A 15,278-nucleotide genomic window follows, 5' to 3' on the forward strand; every position below is an offset into this window, starting at 1 on the left:
AAGGAAGAAAAAAATCAGACCTGTATAGAAATTTGGGGGTGTTTAAATATAACTATTTAATGATCTTAATATCATAGCATTATAATAAAATATAAAAAATACTAACATGGTGACTTGGAATGAGTTAAAAGACTAAACTATATTTAGAATGTTTACTGAGGTATTTATTGTTTGGGAATGATTTCCATTCAAATATAACCAGTTCAGAAAGGTAAACTTCACTTATGTTTAGAGCATCTGTTTTTCTTGCTTGTATTTTTCTTTTCTCATAAAGAGGTAATCTTAAAACCACATGGTTTTAACTGTGAAGTATAAAAATAAATTATTTGATGCTATTAATATGGAATTAACTAATAAAAGTATTTACCTTTGTCTCCACTCTTTATTAATTCTATTTTTCCCCACATAAAAACTTTATAAATAATTCTTACTTCTGGAAAAACGAATTTTCTCTGGATTTTTTTTAAATGATCTACTTTTTTGAGTGTTACTCAGTGATACTATAACTCAAATAGCTAGTAACACATTGTAACATTCTTCCCCATTGCCCCACACACTCTCATGCACTTGTGTTTCTCCGTCCTGTCACAAAGATATGTGGAGTCCTGCTATGTACCAGGGGCTGTTCAGGTTACTAGAGCTATAGCAGTGAACAAAATAAAGTCCTAGTATTTGGGGAATTTACTTCCTAGTTTGAGAGACAGGTTAACAAATAACATGTTGAGTAGTGATATGTACTATGCAGAAAAGGAAAGCAGGTAAAGGGGATAGAAAGTGATAGAGGTGCTACTTTAGATTTGATGATCAGAAAAGTTCTCTGAGGTAACATTTGGGCAGAGACCTGAATGAAGTGAGGAAGAATCCTTGTGGGAATGTGGAGGAAGATTGTTCAAGGCAGAGGAAATGGTAGGGACAAAGGCTCTGAGATGGGAACTACTTGATAGGTTGAAAGAGCATCAGGACAAACGCTGATTTTTATTTTACTGGGACTGTATAAAGCATGTAAAGTAACTATTAAGTACTAGGATATTCCCTACCAACACTCCTCTCCAGGTGAGCTTTCTACCTCCTAAAATATAATAAAATTGCTAGTTTATTCTTTTAAAATTTTTGCTTATTTAACTTGAGAAAGAGGGCTTCAAACAAATATTTATACTTAACACATGAGGAAAGTGTAGCTGATATTAACTTTAAACTCAAAGAATTATCACATGAAGCTTCCAGGTTCTTATTTTTAACAGTAAGATGGGAGTTAAGTGAGAAGATGGACTGATCTCTGTTCCCTATGATTTTAAAATGAAAACTGTTTGGTAAAGTAGTGTAAGAACATGTTTTAAAAACGTGATATAATTTTTAGCTTATTTTCCAGGGACTTTTAATTATAACTCTTGAGAACATTGTTTGAATTGGTAAATTGACCTCAGCTTAGTGCAGATTGTTATCATTACCTTATGGCTACTTTTTTATATTGACCAAATAGGTTAACAGATTCTGTTTATTTATTGAAGGCAGTGTGATTCTCAAACCTTAGGTTTCTGGACCCCTTAGCACTCTTAAAAATTATTGGGGACTTCAAAGAGGCTTTGTTTTGTGAAGTTTTGCTTCAAATATCTTATTGATATTTATCCTAGTAGAAATTAAAACAAAATTTTAAAGAATATACAAGCACACATTCCATTAGCCATCAGAGTAAGGTTGTCATGACACATGTAGCCTTTGGAAAATTCCTTTCTATACTTGCGAGAGAACGAAAGTGAAAAATGCAAATAATATCTTAGTGTTAGTGTGAAAATAGTTTTGACCTTGTAAATTACCTAAAATAGTGTTGGGGACTCCTAGGATCCTTAGACTGTACTTGAGAACTGCTATTGAATAAGAGTGTACAGTGGTGTTTAGACCATTTGGGGACAGTCTGCTGGTACATTTTTATGGATATACCTAATAAGGGCAAATGTTCGTATTTTAGAAGAGAGTTGACTTTTACGGACATCAAAAATTAATTTGAACCTGAGCTTGGCAGTAAAGAAAAGATTTAGAAAATGAAGTTGGGGTTAGAAACAAAACTTATTAGAATGCTTTAAGCTCAAATTTGGTACATGTAAGGAATCTTATTCTGTAGGCACATCCCCAAAAGGAATTTTGATTACAGTATTTATTTTTACTCATTTTTTATTTTTCAGAAAATATTTATTGTGCCTCCTTAGTGCTAGGTACTTGACTTGATGCAGGGATTTGGCTTTGGGGGAAAAATAAGAAAGAGTCCCTACTTAAATGGAGCCTGTAGTCTAGAGAGGTTTTAAGAGGGACGAGTAAAGGTAAATGTGTCAAGTGTAACTGGATAGGAGCAGTTATTGAAGCTGATGTCTTGGTTGAAATTAAGGGCCTGAGTATAATGTGAAATATTTAGGCCTCCACTGTGGGTTCTCCAGGGCAGTGCTTCTAAAACTTTATCTCCACAGTGATTCGTAAAGAAAATAAGTATCTTCTACTTAAAGCCTAAAATTTCTTTGAACTTTTTGGTTTAGTCTAAACATATGGCCATTATGTTCAATATAAAAATGCATTGTCCAAAAATATTTGTCTAAATAAATATTTCACTAGAATAGCCCATAAATTATATTATTTTTCTTATGTGTTTAATTCCTGTCTACCACATCCTGCCATTTAATCCCAGGGCCACTCATTCTCCATTATGTATTGCATTGCTAACGAATCAGTAAAATGTGTCCTTTTTATATCAAGTATCAGGGAATGTACACTTAAAGTTAGTAAGAAACTTCTAGGGAAGCCTGCAGTGATTTTGACTGAGGAATGAAGAGTATAGGTAAAGAGTATATACCATAGTGAGACATTGTTTTATGGTAGAGTTTCTCAGTTTCAGCGCTAGTGACATTTTGAGCCAGATAATTCTTTGTTATGGGAAGCTGTTTTGTGCTTTGTAGGGTGACAGCAGCATTCCTGGCATCTACCCACTACATGCCAGCTTCTTCCTTCCCTTACCCTCCCAGTTGTGACGACCAAAAATGTCTTCAGACATCACCAAATGTTCCCTGGAAGCAAAAATTACACCAAGTTGAGAGCTACTGATTCATAGGAATGTCTCTGGGAAAAGAAACTACATTGGATAGTGAGGATTAAATTAAAATAGTTGACCTGAAATAAATTCTGGAAGGGGAATAAAGTGTATAAAAGAGGGCATCAGTGAACTTAATAAAGTAGGGACTAATTGGGGTACCAGTGGGGGAAAATGGTATTGATTAAAGAGAGGGTGACTAGGAAAGGGAAGAGTATCAAGTTGTGATGTAACTTGTGAAGCAGCATGATCATGTCTTGGTGGAGATATGTGATAGGAAGGGGAATTTAAGGTCATTGGCAATCTGGGAGAATGAAAAAAATGAAATAAAAAAGTGTGTATTCAAGGTGTTAAAAGTACTTTTCTGGTCATTCCTCAGGTTATTTTTTCTCTGCTTGCCCCTTAAATATTGATATTCTTCAAAGTTTGGTTCTAGGCCTTGATTTCTTCAGAGTAGGTCCAGTTTGGTGATTACTGAGCACTGTTTTATGTTAGGTGAATGGTTGTGTTTTAAATTAGATTTGGAAAAAGCTTTATATAGTCTGTACCTATCAGCCACCTGTGTGTGGTTAGTAAATCTGTATCAGTCTGGCTCTATCTTCCCTGAACCCTAGACTGACAGAACCAGTTACCTGTACTAGATCTGTCTTCCGGGGTGTCATATAAGCACTTTATATTCAACATTCACAAAACAGTTTTTGAAAAACCTTCAAAAATTTGAATCTTTATAACTGTACTTCTTTTACTTTCAGTGTGTTCCACCTAGTGAATTTATTTCCTTAACAAATATTTATGTCTTGCTATTTAGGGCCTGTATGCTAAGCAAATAGATATTGTCCCAGTCCTGCTGGAGTTTGCATTCCTATCCTTCATATCCAGTCATTAGCCAAACCTACTGAATTGTTTTTAATTTCTCAAGTATATCAATCCTCTCTCAGTGGTTGTACATGGTACTTCCTCTGCCAGAAACACTAATCTTCTGCTTCATAATCTCAGGTCTTTACCAAGTTGGGTTAGTGCTATCTCCTAGGCAGTCCCATAGCACTGTAATATTTACCCCTATTTTATTACTTACAAATTGTATTTAATTGTTTATTTACTTGTTTAGTTTTACCTTGTAAAGTCTGAGTTTTAGAAATCTGAATGAGCATTTTAAACACTGTCCTGATGTTTGTACTGCTTAAGTCTGTCCTGAGGGATAATATAATCAACAAAGGTGTAGACAGTTCAAATTTATCTCTGCAAATTACCAGCTCTGTATCTTGAGCAAGTTATTTAACTTCTCTGATTCCTCAGATTCCTCATCTATGAAATGGGGATAGTAATGTGGGTCTCATAGGGTGTTTTTGATACAGAATGATGTTAAGAATAGGAACCTTAGGGGTTGTATAGTTGAAGTTTTAAAACTAGTGGTACTCAATGGGGAAAAGGGAGATAGATGATAGTGGGTTTTAGAAGGTTCAAAAATGCTGCCCTAAACTGCTTTTTCCCCTTTGATAGCTCTTTGACAGATTGAGAGATGAAAATCCAGATTTTAGGGAGAAAATTGTAGCAATCAACAGTGAACTTACCCAACCTAAACTGGCTCTTAGTGAAGAAGATAAAGAGATCATCATAGAGTCTACCAATATTATATTCCACTGTGCAGCTACAGTAAGATTTAATGAAAATTTAAGGTAAGTAAAGGTATTTCTCTGATATTTGAAATTCTGCATGGTTAAAAGATTTAATCAGAACTCTATTTTTCAGTCAAGTTGTTTTTATAGTGATTTGAAACTGTCACTTGTAGCTTTCAGTGTCCTACATGGTGAGAAAAGAATTTCCTTTCTCTTGTTATCAGTTTAAAAATATTGGATAGCTAGTGTATATTTATTAGAAGTTATCATGCATGTAATTATGGGACAGGGGAAGGCAAGGAATGGGAGTTACGGAGTAGAAGAAAGAAAAGTTCCCCTTGGGTGGGAGTGTTAGTCTGAACAGCTAATAGTGTTTGTTTCCCTTCCCTCCATTCTTTCAGCACCTTTATTTTTCTACTCCACATATGTCCATCTGAAAATTTTTAAAAATTAGGCTCAGGTTTGTAGAGTAAGGTAAAACAGCTTATAAATTTAAGTCATACTTTGTTTTTGTTTTAAAACTCTGTCAGCAGTGTTAGGGGCAAGGTAAATTGAACGTAATTTAAAAAATAATTTGGACTTCCTTCAAGATACCTGTTTTAAGAAAAAACACTCTAAATGTTTACTATTTTGAAAACATTTAACAAATATGCATTTCAAAGAGTGGTGTTTAATTCAGAGCATTCTTTTTGATTGTATGTTAAAAAATACAGTGTTATAATGTTAATCAAATTGTATGATCTTATGCCAGTTAAATTGATGCAGACTTCTTTAGGTTTCACAATTACTTGAAGGCCTTTTTCTTAAAGTGCTTTTCAATTATATTCTGATTAAATTGAGATTATCCCCTACATTGTCTTTAATATAGAAGTATAAACCTTAATTGACATTATACAATGTAATAATTCAAATGCCAAAGCATTACAGTGAGTTTTGCCTATATTCCAGGTGAGGGTACTGCAAAATAGTCCCTTATGTTTCTGTAATAGTGCTTTATAGTTTTTAGGGTATTTGATATTTTCTCATCTGTTATTTTATTCCATGCTGATGTTACCAACTGTAATAGTATAGGCAAATCTATATGATGCTTATGGAAACTGAGGCAGCATTGTGTAATGGAAAGGTGGTGAGCTTTGGAATCACATACCTTAATTCTGATCTTTATTATTTAGTAATCTTCGTTATTTATTTTTTAGTTCTTTTTATGCAGCTGTTACATATTCATGATTGAAAAGTGACAAAAGAATCTTATAAGAACTATTGTACAATCACATTTTCATAAAGTGTATGTGTGTTTGTGTGTATATGTATTTATAGACATGTCTTTCTATACTTGCCAGTTATCTTTGGGTAGTGTAATTCCAGGTAGGCTTTTAGCATGAAATAGTCAATCCAACAGGTGTTTTTTCCCCCACAGTTCTGCCTTTTATGATTTTTAATTTTTTTTCATAACCAAAAGAAAGAGTTCACACAGCCTTTAGAAACTGTTTTCAAGGAAAAAAGTATATAGATACTAGATAATTATGGTATATATAGTCTTCATTGGAATAGATAACATTAATTGATGTGAAACTCATCAAACTAGCCTTTATGAGGAGGACCAAACTACAATACTTTCAGGGTACCTTCTTTCTCTCTTTTTGTTCCCCTGGGATAAGCAAGGCTACTATTAATGAAAGGGAAATCTTTTCATGATTATTCTTTCTTCTTTTACTAGAGATACCATAGAAGATTGGGTAGACAAGTAAATAAAATTTATTATTCTCTGTTTCTTGTCAAGGCATATGTGTTTGCTGACCAAAGCCTCATCATTGAAATTATTGTTTGCTATGAAGCAGTTTTACTGGTGATACTACAGCATTAGATTTGGGCTAGACAGTCTAAAATACTGTATGTAGATTGGCATGTAATAACTACTTATAAAACAGTTACTCTTTATAACCACTTTTTTAAGTTAACCCATAAATAAAAAATGGCACATTATACCCAATATTTTGGGAAAAACCAAGATAAATTACCCACAGATTCTATTTGCAAATCTATACAGTCTAATAGAGGAAATAGAATATATTTAAATAACCATAATATAGAATAGAAAATAAGGAATTACTGAAAAGTAACTATTTTAGCAAGAGCCTTGGGTATGGTTTAAATTACAGGTGTGTGAGTCCCCTGTCCTAAGATTAATTGGTCCCTAGGCATCTGTATCTATATCTTTGTTAAGCTTTTAAAAATCAGCAATTATTGATGAAGTCTCATCTAGGTAGTATTTTCTGAGGTAGGGAAGAGGGGAAGGAAATCAGAATGGCCTGGGGAACTTACTGAAAATGCACTTTCACAGGTTTCACCTCAGTCTTTAAAAAGTGTCTGAGGATGAGGTCCAACAATTTGCATTTTTAATAAACTCTCAAGTGAGTGTCATGCGAAGTGTGAGATCTCCAGTTTAAAAGTCTTAGAAGTATTATTAACATAGATTTTGAACAACCCAGCATGTCTTTGGAAGACAGGTGAACAAGAAAATTTACTAGCAGCTCAAGTTTTCCTTTCCTTCCTTTCCATTCTCCCCTCCTCTCCCCTCCCCTCCCCTCCCTCCTCTCTTCTCTATCTAAAAGTAGTTTCTTTTATGTTCGTGATGGACCATAATTACAAAAATGGGTTCATTTATCCCCACCCCTACCCCAGAGCCACGGTTATGGAGTATGCATTTATGACTCCAGGTAACCAAACATAATGAAAATATTATTTCTGTTTAGTACTAAGTGCTTTGTGGTCTGATATGTCAGGGTCTTAGCCTGAATTTCAGTAGAGTAGAAATTGGATGGCGGTAAAATAGTGAGGTGATTAGCCTGGCAGTGATACTAAGAGTTACTTAAGTTGGCACAAAATGCCTTCAGGTTTGGGCTCTCAGGTACAGATGGGAGGGGGAAAGCAGAAGTGGAGGGGTAGAAAGTCTCTGGAGTGTTTCCCCTCTCAAGTTATTCCTTATTTTCAGTGACCCAGAAAGTCTGTCACCATCCTCAGGAACAGAATATCCTTTGTATTCTGATCCTAAAACATTGCTGTCCTTACCCCTATTGTTTTGCAAATGAAAGAGAAAACAACACATTGCCTTGCAGTCTAGTGGATAGTATCCTCTCTGTCAAATGTCTTTTCTGCTGCATTTCCATTTGAACAGATTTCCCTCCTCAGTTGAGATAAGAAAGAAAAAAGGTACATTCATGATTGTAAGACCCTAACCCAATTACTTTATTTTTAAAAAATTTCCTTCTGGTATGTTTTCATAGGCTCTTGGATACTGTTAAATTAAGAGAAAAATAAGACACAGGAATTTTTCCTTTTGTGAATTATTTCTTTTTCCTGGTGACCCAGAACTTGCTGTCCTGTCCTTAGGAACCTGTAACAGAATATTCTCTGTATACCTCTTCCAAAACATTGTTTTACAAATACTGTAGACTTCAAAGCACTGCTTTATAGTCAAGTGGACCAGATTCTATCTGTGACATATCCTAGCCATTTAAAAGAATGGCTGGATGTTTTTGTTAAGTAAATGTAAGAATTTTAGAAAGCACTAAACACTTTATTTTTAAAAAATTTTTCTTGTGATCCATCTTTGAACATAATATAGTTTTACATAAAATGTAAACACAGAATTTCAACTTTACTTGTAGAAATAACTAACGTCCCTATTTCAATTTTTTCCTGTTACAATTTTCATAATGTGATGATAATCCATCATGTTGATATAACGTAATTTATGTAAGGTTCACTTAGTACAGCAAATTTAGGTAATTTTAATTTGTTTGAAAAATTTGGGTTAGAACAAGTTTTTCTTCTGAGTTAATTTTAGTATGTTAACTAGATTAAAAACTGTCATTTCTGTAACATCCTGTACTTTGTCCTAGTCTCTTTTGGATCAGTTATATCATCAAGTACAGTGTCAGTAACAATATACTACCATGCCAGTGTTGCTGGTATTGCATATTTCAGCTTTTTTCCCCTTCAAATATCAAGCTGTAAACAAAAATTTAATAGAAAGCAAAAAGTACTCACCATCTCATTACCTTATATAATATGTATTGAATGCCTGTTTGGGGACTCTATTAGGAATAATGCTAAATACATGCAAATTATTTATTTCATTTAATTTTATACAAATCCTATTAGACAGATTCCATTATTGTTCCCATTTAAGGATGAGGAAATTGAGGCCTTGGTGCTTGAGTGAATTTACCAGGTCACCTGATCCTAGCTGATAGGTAGGCCAAGCTAGGATTTGAACCCAGGTCTTATTCCAGAGTCTTGTTCTTAATCTTGCTTCACTTAGTAATGTATGCATTTTTAAAATATTCATATAGGTTTTCCATGTTTTATAGTTGTCATAAGTATTTTAATGGCTATATTCTTTCATTGTGATAAAATACCAACTGTATTAAATCATTTTATTCATAGTGAGTATTTGGGCTCTCTAGGCTATTGCTATTACAAGATGATGCTTCATTGATATTTTTTCTGTGTGCTTACTTTTGTATTTGTGGAAACATTTCTAATAAATTTCAGGAAAGGAATATATAGATCACTTTGGATTCTTGCATGTAACTCTTTTAACATGTGACCCGTTTTATTATGACACCTGTTTTTAACTAGTGTTAAAAAGATGTTTGGATTAATTGCTATAAAGAAGGAAATAAACATGCTCTTATTTGGTTATATGTTATTATAATTTAATGTTTCTGAGTTCTTTTTGTTTTGCTTATTGGTGACTCTGCATTAGCATTTTAAAATTACTTGAACATTCTAATACATCCATATCATGAAATCAAGATGCAAAAGAATTTTAACATGACTTCAGAAAGGATACAGAAAAGCCAAAGATGCAGAAATGATATATGTTTATTTGTGGGTAATTAAAAAAACTTAATTTGTACTTTTATTTTAAAAATTCTAATGAGATTTATTTTATAATCAGAAGATATTTCTTTTTAAGCATTTCTGATAGAATGGTGTACATCATGTTGAAATAAAATACACAAAATCTGAGCTAAGGGATTAGTTATAAAGAAACAAATGTCTGTCCCTTGTCTCTAAATCTTTAATGGAAATAAGATTTGGTTTTAAGCAGGAGAAATAAATGACATAGCTTCCCAATTTTTTGTTGTCTTTTTTTTTTTTTTTTTTTACAGAGATGCTGTTCAGTTAAATGTGATTGCTACACAACAGCTTATTCTCCTTGCACAACAAATGAAGAATCTGGAAGTGTTCATGCATGTGTCAACAGCATATGCCTACTGCAATCGAAAGCATATTGATGAAGTAGTCTATCCACCTCCTGTGGATCCCAAGAAACTAATTGATTCTCTAGAGTATGTTTGTTTGAAATTTATATACATTTGCTTTGATCCTAAAACTTTGGATCCAAGTTTATATAGATATGTATCTGTTGGTCAATTTCAGTTTCTCCCTCTTCACCCCTTTCCACCCATATACACATGTATATATCTCTATATATGCATATGTATGTACACATTTATCTCATTCAACAAAATTATTACATATCTATTAAGTTGCAGCTTTTTTGGTAAAGACTTCTATCTAAACAGCTGTTGGTGTCATTTAACGTGGAGCTTTCACTTCTGACCAGGTGTGATGGTTGGAAGAAGGCCTTTGAACATACTCATTCATGATATTAGGGACTCTGTTTTCCAGGCAATCAATCCTAGTGACTAAGTACTTGATACCCATGGGGACTAATGACTACCTATTGATTAGAAAGATTGTAATTTATTAAAAGATTATCTTTTTTATTTTTCCCAATGGAATATACCTGTAGAGGTATCTTTAATTATTAGAGAATCAGAGGAGTCATGATCCTTTGATACTTTGAGTGTTACTTGTTTGTCATCTTTCCAAGGACTCAGATCCTGTTAACAATTAATTGCATGAGACACATTTGGATATGGAGTGAGTGAAGTACGTTTATATCATGGCCAGGATTTCATTTGCTTCATTCAGCCTGTGCTTTCTTGTCAAGTGAAACAACAAAGAATCGGCAAAAGCAATCTTTCTACTTTTATAGACTGCAATTATAAAAACCTTTCAGTATCCATCATATCTTCATATGAGGATTTGTTAATCCCCATATAATATTCCTGTAGTCTTTTTACCCCTTTATTCTTACCTGTTTCCCCTCAGGTCTTCTTTCTTCCCAAAGATTCTGTCCACTTTAATCTCCTTAGTTATCATTCTCTGGTTTCTCAGTCCAATTCTTTTCCTAAGGGTGCTACAGAGTGTTCTTAGCTCCTTCTTCAAATTTTCTCCTAAAATAAGCTTGTAGGCCCTTTTCTTTATGATTTTCCTGTGAATCATGAGGAAGCAGACAGATTATAATAATGAAATAAGTGTATGAGTTTACTAAGATAATTCTTAGGATAATTTCCTGGTTACTGTTTTCTGGCTCCATTTCTTAGATGGTTCTGAATACCTCATTTTCTTCACAGGTCAGTAGGCAGAAGTTTTTAATATCTTTAGAAATAGTTGAGTAGAAGTTAATGAAGCTTTTTACTTTTTCTCTTATTGATGGCTAGGATATCCAAATATTTAAGTTGCTGAGAGAGAGAGTATGTAACCTTATAATTTTATTTCTTTTTCCTTTCAAAGAAATCTAGCTAACAGATAATTTTAGGATAACTCATGGATTGTGTCTATAAATATACTTTGGTGATGAGGCTTACTGGCTAAAGTCTCTCCTCCATTTAGGTAGTTTGTTGTTTTTTCTTTTAATGTAGCAACATCTCTTCCATTTCTCAAAGTTGTCTTCATTATGGAGTTTTTCCTAAGTTGATTAGCAACTGTTCTTCAGTTTTATAAGTATTCTTTTCCTTTCACACACGAAAAGTTCTTCCACATACAGAAAAATTCTTGATAATCTCTGTTTTATGTTTCTCATCAATTAATATGGCTGCTATTAGAGTGACAATTCGCTGAGTATACAATTATGTACACATAGCCTTATAGACAGTAAAGGAAAAGTATCTGAAAACAAGTACAATATATTGGAATCAGATACTCAGACTGGGAAAGACCATAGATGTCACCTAGTATATAACCTTCCTTTCACAGATTATCAGTGTAGACCTTTTTTTAAGAGACACTGAGAAAATTGGAGGAATTTTATGATTTGATAGTAGGTTACTAATTGAAATTTTTTACTGCTTAAATAACTTTATTATTTTTTAAAAAATTATTTGGATATCGATAGCTCTGCAAAATACTTCTCCTATCCCAAATCCTCAAACTCTTTCCATATGTCCTCCCTAAAGAAACAAAATATTCATACTTTGTGCCCAATCACATCTGATTTTTAAAAACATGTTAACACTCAAAATGAAATATTTTTTCTTTCATTGGTAATTTTAAACTGCAATGCAATATACTTAATGGCATTTCTTTTTAAAAATTAGCTTACCAAACTATTTTGTGAGGGGGAAAAATCAATTCAGGGCCTCAGAATAGAAATTCCCTGTTTCTGAAAGCAAATGATACTGAAAAGCCCCTTTTCTCCCCTGTTTGTAATTACGTCATTAACAGAACCAGCCCACAGGTGGACTTTCTGCTTCATATTAGGTATTGCTCAGAAACTTTTGGACTGCTGCTGTGAAGTATAAAGGGAGGGGTGAGTGGGATGGGATAATTCCAGCACAAAAGAGTGACAAGGCTGGGACCACAGAACGGAAGTTTTCTTAGCAGTGGAATAAAAATGGCCAAATCCCTTAGACCCCACTTGGCAGGTTTGTTTGGCGTAGAGGAAGGTGACTACAAGTGTCAACCAAAATATTGCACATAATACCACAGGTATGTAAACTACTGAGAATGTTCTAGAGGAATAACCACAGGTGGAGATGATCCTCTAATTGAATTTTTATAGCATGGTGCAATTTATTTTCATTGTTGACCCTAGTTTTTGGCAGTCTCACCAGTGAGAGCATACAGTTTTCAGTGCTTCACCTTAAATATTGAGGTCACTAGACCTTTTCTATTAATTGTATGTAAGTTCATTGCAAAGGTGTATAATTAATATGTTATGGTGTTCAGTGGGTATATATAGAACTATAATTCCTAATCTGAAACCCATTAGGCCAGATGTACTTTTGGAATTTTTTGGACTTTAGGAAAGAATAGAATCAATGTACTGTATAATATAAAATAAATGTAATTAGGTCTGGGGTAGCAACCTTGATCAAGTACATATGACCTATATGAATATTCACACAAGGTGGTATTAAAAAATTTTCACAAGTCAGTTCAGATCAGCTTTGCTTCCTATCATATGATTTATGAAAAGAACACTAAGTTTTCATACCTTTTTGGATATAGAGATTGGTAAAAGAGATGTGGACTTAAAGTTGATACATAATGGAAGGAAGATTAACTTCCATATCTTTAATGAAAGTTGTTAAATCAGAGTCAGCAACACATATGTTTGAATGTGCAAAGTAAGTGGGTTTTTTTAATAGTAAAATATATGAAAATTTTTTGCATGTAATTTCTTTGTTTACCAGGTGGATGGATGATGGCCTAGTAAATGATATCACACCCAAATTAATAGGCGACAGACCTAATACATACATATACACGAAAGCATTGGCAGAATATGTTGTACAACAAGAAGGAGCAAAGCTAAATGTGGCGATTGTAAGGCCATCAATTGTTGGTGCCAGTTGGAAAGAACCTTTTCCAGTAAGTTGTTAGAAATCTTTTAAATAATTGGAATTGAAAATGTAAAGTCATAACTCTGTATTTAAAGAGTTGGCAGTTAAGAGCAGATGTTATTCACTGAGTGTGGTATAAGATGACAAAGCTGTTTCCATTCATAGACTGAGACACTTTCATTGATACTTTTATTTCTAATTTAATGCTCTGTGTTTAGGAATGGAGAGCATTATGCTAAGTGAAAAAGCCAGGCAGTGAAAGACAAATACCATATGATCTCACCATTAACATTTTAAAAATCTTATTTGAAAGCTGAAGACTATGATGTTGTCTTGATCAGCATCATAGTTTTGATGTGAATGATATTTTTCATTGTGACTGCCAGGCTTGGTCTTCTGACACTCTACCATGTGTTGACTTTTAAAATTATTTGCTGATTGTCTTCCCTTGCAGAAGTGAAGGGAATAGAGATGAGAATATTTAGGATCTTATTTCATTTGCTTTTTACTACCAAAAAGATGCAAGTCTTCCAAGTTGTAGACTTCCCTGTGTAGGTCACAAGCTAAGAAAGATAGGAGATTTCTATGAGAATTTGCTCTAGAAAAGGAAGGCATTGTGGTTCCCTGAAGTAAGAGGAAACATAGATATAAACTAACAGATAAATTGATTTAGGAAAAATCTAGGTTTCTATAATGGTAGTATGTGATAGCATGCCATGTATAGCTTTGACAGTTCTATTTTCCTCTGTTTTATTCAGGAATTTTGAGGGTAATTTACCATTTTACCCAATCAGGATACTGTATCAGTAAATCACATAAAAGCAAACTTGAACAGGCTTCATTTAGCAAAAATTTTTGACAGGTATAAATTCCTTTTTGTAAAATTCTCCTTGCAGAGAGTTAATAGAAGTTTCAAGTAGGTAACCCCTGAAAATCATTTTACTTAGCTACTTGCAATCCCAGGGAAGGCGTGCTTCTATTTGGGATGAGGAGAAATAGTCTGGCCAGAATCTAGTCTAATTCTTAGTTTTTAAAAGAAATTACCAAGTATATATGTGAAATTGTAGATGTCACATAATAAATCTCTAGTTTCATAATATTCATAAACTGTCTACCTTTTTTTATTTTTGGTATTAGGGATGGATTGATAACTTTAATGGACCGAGTGGTCTTTTTATTGCGGTAAGTAAACCTTCTGATTTATTTAATGTTCTATGTATTTTTCTGTATTCTGTATATCTTTGTATTATATATGTACTCTGGCTTATATATCTTAAGGTGTTGTTTTTAATTTTAACAAAGGCAGGGAAAGGAATTCTTCGAACAATGCGTGCCTCCAACAATGCCCTTGCAGATCTTGTTCCTGTAGATGTAGTTGTCAACACAAGTCTTGCGGCAGCCTGGTACTCCGGAGTTAATAGGTATATGAGGTGACAATGTCGCTTGGTAAATATATGGTAACTGAGAAGGGAAAACAGAGCTATTGACTAATGTTAATCCCTCAGCCCTGATATTCCCATGCTAATATGTATAGGCATTATCACTTCCAACTGTATGAGTTGGCTTATTATAGGCAATAATATCAAGTGGTTCCATCATCAGCAGTAATTAAGAGTTAACATTAATTCTCGTGCACTACCTATAGAATAGACAGATTTATTAGGCAGTGAAAATGAACCCCTACTCCTGATGATTTTTTAATCCAGACTAAAGCTTGGTATGAACTTGGCATAAAGAGCTAAAAATTCACAGAGAATGACTTACATATATCAAAAGTCACACTAGAGCAGCTTTAATCAACTCAAGGGCCTCCTTTTAAAAGGGGATAGTATTGTTTACAGGTAACAACCTAAACTTTAAGCTTCTCAGTGACTTTTGTTTTCT

The 15,278-nt window shown here is 33.6% G+C and overlaps 1 protein-coding gene across 3 annotated transcripts in view; it reads left to right on the forward strand.

Moving 5' to 3' along the window:
- Positions 1-15,278, forward strand: part of FAR1 (fatty acyl-CoA reductase 1) — a 57,215-nt gene that overhangs the window by 21,533 nt on the left and 20,404 nt on the right. For 2 of the 3 annotated variants that reach the window (XM_045825307.1, XM_045825306.1), the window contains 5 exons: positions 4,574-4,749; positions 9,870-10,049; positions 13,245-13,422; positions 14,532-14,576; positions 14,697-14,824. In XM_045825307.1, the coding sequence (XP_045681263.1) occupies positions 4,574-4,749; positions 9,870-10,049; positions 13,245-13,422; positions 14,532-14,576; positions 14,697-14,824 (707 nt within the window). The remainder of the gene's footprint in view (positions 1-4,573; positions 4,750-9,869; positions 10,050-13,244; positions 13,423-14,531; positions 14,577-14,696; positions 14,825-15,278) is intronic. The other variant, XM_045825308.1, reaches the window with a different exon arrangement.

The sequence above is a fragment of the Phyllostomus hastatus genome, unplaced genomic scaffold (assembly GCF_019186645.2).
Source record: "Phyllostomus hastatus isolate PE091 unplaced genomic scaffold, TTU_PhHast_1.1 phas_scaffold_585, whole genome shotgun sequence".
NCBI classification, from domain to species: domain Eukaryota; kingdom Metazoa; phylum Chordata; class Mammalia; order Chiroptera; family Phyllostomidae; genus Phyllostomus; species Phyllostomus hastatus.